The sequence below is a fragment of the Sphaeroforma arctica genome (genome assembly GCF_001186125.1).
Source record: "Sphaeroforma arctica JP610 unplaced genomic scaffold supercont1.328, whole genome shotgun sequence".
In the NCBI taxonomy this organism is placed as follows: Eukaryota; class Ichthyosporea; order Ichthyophonida; genus Sphaeroforma; species Sphaeroforma arctica.
The window spans coordinates 46,579-51,969 of NW_014040230.1; the positions used below are offsets into that span (position 1 = coordinate 46,579).

The following is a 5,391-nucleotide window of genomic DNA, read 5'->3' on the forward strand; positions in this document are numbered from 1 at the left end:
ATATATATATATATATATATATATATATGTATATACATATATATATATATACATATATATAGATACATATACATAGGTGTTTATAGACATGCGCGTATGGGTATATGTATATAGTTATCCAATTTTATTGACAATGATACATGCACCCCTTATTCGAGACCTTTCATCCTACAAAGGTGGTGACCGCCATATCCGTTTAAGCCAACTAAGTACAAACCCTGATTACCTATCTTCATACAGCTTCACAGTGTATAGATACCGCGTGAACCCTCCCTCTAGCTCAAGTTCAGAGAAGTTCACCAGCACTCCTCGTCTATCCCAGAATTGGCTGTGAATGGACAGTGAGTGAAACGCTTTAAAAAAACGCATACAGATGACGGAAGTACATGTTTGTACACAGAGTTTGGCTTTGAATGAAAAAGTAGGTGGTACGCTTTTGAAACATGCGTAAGGATAAGAAATACGTAGTTGTACTCAGTATTGGCTGCAAACGATAATGAAGGGATACGCTTTAACAACACGCATATAAAAGCGGGCATACATATTCGTGCAACGTTCGCAAAAAATTGTTTATACTTGTACGTCCATTGACGTGCCCATATGAACTGTACTATGGCAATACGTACGGCGGAGAGCAACTTTCTAGTACATCCTAGTGCACATGTCTATGTAAAGACCCGAGTACAAGTAGCCAAAGCAAGTCGTTCGAGAAATGTAACTCACTCCTTTGCGACATTGCTCACTCACATAGTCAAAATCCACACGACCGCCGGTAGGGTATGACAATTTCAGCTACGCATACCGGGACAAAAGCGGATCAAGGAATAAGCCCGACCCTTAATCCGTTCACGCAGCAACACACACAACACGGGCACGCAGGTCCATGCAACACAGTACGTGTTGTATATCAATGAGAGAATCTGTAAACATAACAAACGCAGAATGAACGGACGTACACTAAACGTACAACTAACACCATGATGACAGTATACAAGCATGCCTGCACAAGACATGCAGACTTACACGCACGAGCAGTTGTCAATCAGAAAGTGACAGAACATCTGCGGTGCCTCGGCAGAGATCTGCACACACACACCAACGCACTCAAAAGACGCGCACTATCACATCCAACCAAACACTCGCACAGCGATACCCCACTCCATGAATAGGGTTTAGGGGTTTAGGGTGCACGAGTACATTAAATACAGAAGCAAAGTGCAAAGGTATGTATAGCATATCCTGGATATACGTTCGCCGGGCTACTTACGAGAAGTGGTCGGTCAGGAAGTCGCAGCGCATCTCCGGTGCCTCGTCAGAGATCTGCACATACACGCCACCGGCACACAGCACCCGCACTATCTCACTCACCAACTGCCCACACAGAGTCGCTGCTCCCCTTGGTCCGAGACTTGTGTGTGTGTGTGTGTGTGTTTCTAGAGCGGAGTGGGTGCGTGCCTGTGCTTCTATAGGCGCGTGTGAGTGGGTGGCTAATGTGCGAGTCTGAGTCTGAGTCTGAGTCTGGATCTGTGACTGTGTATGTGAAGATGTGTCTCCATCTTTCATGTGCTCTCCCGTGTTATGTAGACTGTCGATTTGTTCTTCTTTGTGGAACCGATCTCCGTGCACTAGAGCGTCCATGGTGCCCTTATCCAGCAGCACATCTACAGAGTTGTCTGCAATAGTCCCCTGCATATTCAGAATATCCGCGACCTGTATTGTATATAGTATTATATAGTTTATAGTTTATAGTATATAGTATTATATAGTTTATAGTTTACAGTTAATAGTATTATATAGTTTATAGTTTATAGTACATAGTATATAGTATATAGTATATACACGCACGTAGAATGCGTTAATAAATGAACATCTGTTCACTTCGCCATATACATCTATGCATGAAAATCCCCAATGGAATCGTCCATATCCAAGTACTATGAGTCATCAGTGGACGTATATTCGGTACGGGATTCGTTCGCTTAGGCGTAAACGGATATCAGGTATGTTGGCTATAAAATCGTACAAGTTAAGATAATTTGCACACGCCATAGACCAGATCCATCCAGCACAACAAAGAGATGAGATGCATGGCCCTCGGGATTGTACGGCGTCCAAAAGGCAATTTTCTCAAACAGGATATATATATATATATATATATATATATATATATATATGCATTTATGCATCTATATATATATATCTATGCATTTATGCATCTATATATATATATATCTAGATATACATATATACAATATATATATATATATTTATATATATATATATACACGCACACACGCACGCACACACACACACATATATATATTTATATTTGTGTATGTAGAAAGTACATATATGCAGACATCTATAATATTTATTTACATTTACGTATGTATGTAGTTTTCATCTCACATCTTAGTCCATATCTATGACTACTATACGAGTGTCTAAATATATTACCAAATCACTCGATCGGAATGACAATACCTTGAAAGTTGGTGATTTATCCGCAGTAAGGCGCACTCGTTCTTGCATGGTGTTGATCGCAATCTGGCTGGAGTCTACAGCAATCATCTATATGGTATCCAGCATGTCATGGTAAGTTCTGAGGTGCGTTGTGTCTGCTGGTTGACCTGGCTGGACGTAGGAATGTATACTATATTTTTTGTGTGCAATAATTGTATATACTGCACACTAAACCTTGATTGGTACACTCTATGTCATATTCTTTCATTTATGCACGTTGAGATTTATTTGCGAGATCAACTTTTAAAACTACACGAAGAATGATTTATATTTGCCACGAGCTCGGATAGTACAGTGACAGGATCTTTTCGCATTGCATGTGCGGCTGAATTATAATCGTATGGGGACTGCACGCACACTGAGACACATTGCTTGCTAGAACATATGTCAATATATATATATATATATCTATACCTATATGACTATTCATAAAAGGATTGAATTCTATTCACAGACGGATTAAATTCTGCCATAGGATTATTTTGTAATAACATACCCTTGCTAGCGGGAATTCTTTCTGTACCAGAATCGACAGATTTGATACGCCACAGCCCTGATTACAGACGTGGAATGGATGCACGTGAGGTTTCACACAGAATTTGGGATTGGGATGTGATACAAATCCTACACTTTTTGTTATACAACAGAGCGTTGGTAGATAAGTACCTGGCGAGCCGATTATATAGAACATATGGTCACTTGCCATATACGGGGGAGTTAAACACGCACCTACAACCAACACATCGATGCACATCTTCCAATTGATAGATCGGTTAGTCCAAGTAGAGCATCGACCGCCAAGTCACGATTAAATAGCTCTAACATTATATATATTTGACTGTCATAGGACACACGGAGACGCAGTCATCGCTTGAGATACGATAGTGCAGATTCTGATGACAAATAGGTCAGGTGCTGATACAGAGCATCCATGGGGACTCCGGTGTGCGAGACTTACGATATTCGTATCAACCAGCCTCCTAAACCATAAACCCTACATGTACTGGTACATAAGAGTAACCCTAAGCCCTACATGTACTGGTAAGAGCCTAGTTACAGCAATGCAAGGTTTTGTGGCGATCTCAACGACGCTCGTGTGAAGGTCAAAGACATGCAGTTCTAAAAGGACTGCTTCAATCTGCAGCTTTAGCTAGACAAATTGTGGCGTAGCCATATAAATGACGGTATACGCTTCGTGCGATATATATATTTAGGACTGAATGTCTTTAGTCAAGGATATCTGCCGTCCAAAAATCGACCCCACAGTACCGTTGATAGAGATCGACGCACATCAATTGAGACGTGCCAATTCCAAACTATCTGTTCACTATGAATGAGGGCTCCAAAGTACTGTGCCGATTCCAAATTCTCGTTACTTTGAGATACACAAATTAAGACGCACGCGTACCAATTCCAAACTATTTGCTTCATCTAAACAATCCTCATAAAAAAAATCAGGACTCAAACGTACCAATTCCAATATATTTGCTTCACCCTCACAATCCTCAACAATTGACCGGACCCGCGGAACCACTGCACGGGCCACTTCCTCCGACGTGCAAAACCATTCCGTTGTCCTGGACGACACAACCGGATCCGAATCTAAATATATATTTGGATGTGTATTGAATAAAGTTTAAAAGTTTAATAGGGATATGCGTACTGAACTTTCGGTATCCAGATGTATGGCTATATATCCCTATACCAATCTGCAGTTGTGACTTCTTGATGATGCATACATAACAACTGCATGTCCTTGCGCGGCGGGGAGGGGGGGGGGGTCTGTCACTCACCAATAACACTCAGCGATTTAATGTGTGAATGTAATCTCATTCACAAGGGTGTCTAAATGATTGTGGGAATAGTCCATATGGACCTCGAAGCAAGTGTAACAGTACTGTGTTGATAAATTATGAATACATGTGCCATCTGCTACTTCGACGTTCCAATACACTAACATATAAAGTGTGAAAGGAACATGACCAACAACTACTCACTCCATGTTCAAATACAGTCACGTCAAGTGTAGCAGTACCTGTCAACGAAGCATGCATACATGCACCAACTGCCCGTTGTACGTTCAATTGTCCACCCATAAAGTGTGTCAGCACTGTGTTAATTAAGTATGCATACAAGGGCAACTGCTACTCCTTCGTTCAAATGTACTAATAAGTCCCCATAAAGATTCATATGGAGAGATATAGGGTTTAGGGTTTAGTAGGGTTTCAGGTTTTGTGTGGTCGCAACACTAGCATCATCCTCGCTGGCATCGTCGTAATTTCGTGATTCCTCCACAATAACGTAAAATGGGATATACCAACAGCACGTTGACAGCAGGCATACCTATTCCACTTGCTCTCCCGTTCTATTCAAATAAAATATCATACACACATACAGGAATATATGGGTAAACATACCACTTCGCGTTGTTGAGTCAATGTTATCCTCCTTACTAGTGTCGTAGTAGTTGTTCCAGTATTCCTGACTGGACAAGTCTATCTTCTGCCATCCCACACGCTCTGTATAAGGAACGAAGAACTAGTATGAAAACCTACAGTACACAAACGGTACATTGGAGAGAATAAAAATCGACGCTAACATAAAAACACATGCAGAAATGTAATCAGAGAATGATAAAAAAATGATCACGTACATTGTAAGTCTCTTTACGCCCCAATCACTATCTGAGCATATTCTAGTACATCCTCAAAACCTAAACAATATCTACATACACATAAGCTTATGTACATCCATCCGAATATAGAAGGGGCTTGGAAATATAAAAAATAATACATCCACAAAAAACTACATGTATTTAATAAACGTAAAAATATATACAAACATTACACATGTTTATGTATATATATA

General features: G+C 40.4%; 1 protein-coding gene across 1 annotated transcript in view; it reads right to left on the reverse strand.

The window, feature by feature from the left end:
• Positions 1-113: 113 nt before the first annotated feature.
• SARC_05243 (hypothetical protein) overlaps positions 114-5,391 on the reverse strand; it is a gene marked incomplete at its 5' end in the record, with an annotated part of 7,807 nt that continues 2,529 nt past the window's right edge. Inside the window, 6 exons of the mRNA XM_014300900.1 lie at positions 114-328; positions 1,268-1,710; positions 2,485-2,571; positions 3,020-3,076; positions 3,995-4,125; positions 4,941-5,042. Of these exons, the coding sequence (XP_014156375.1) occupies positions 223-328; positions 1,268-1,710; positions 2,485-2,571; positions 3,020-3,076; positions 3,995-4,125; positions 4,941-5,042 (926 nt within the window). The 3' untranslated portion in view covers positions 114-222. The remainder of the gene's footprint in view (positions 329-1,267; positions 1,711-2,484; positions 2,572-3,019; positions 3,077-3,994; positions 4,126-4,940; positions 5,043-5,391) is intronic.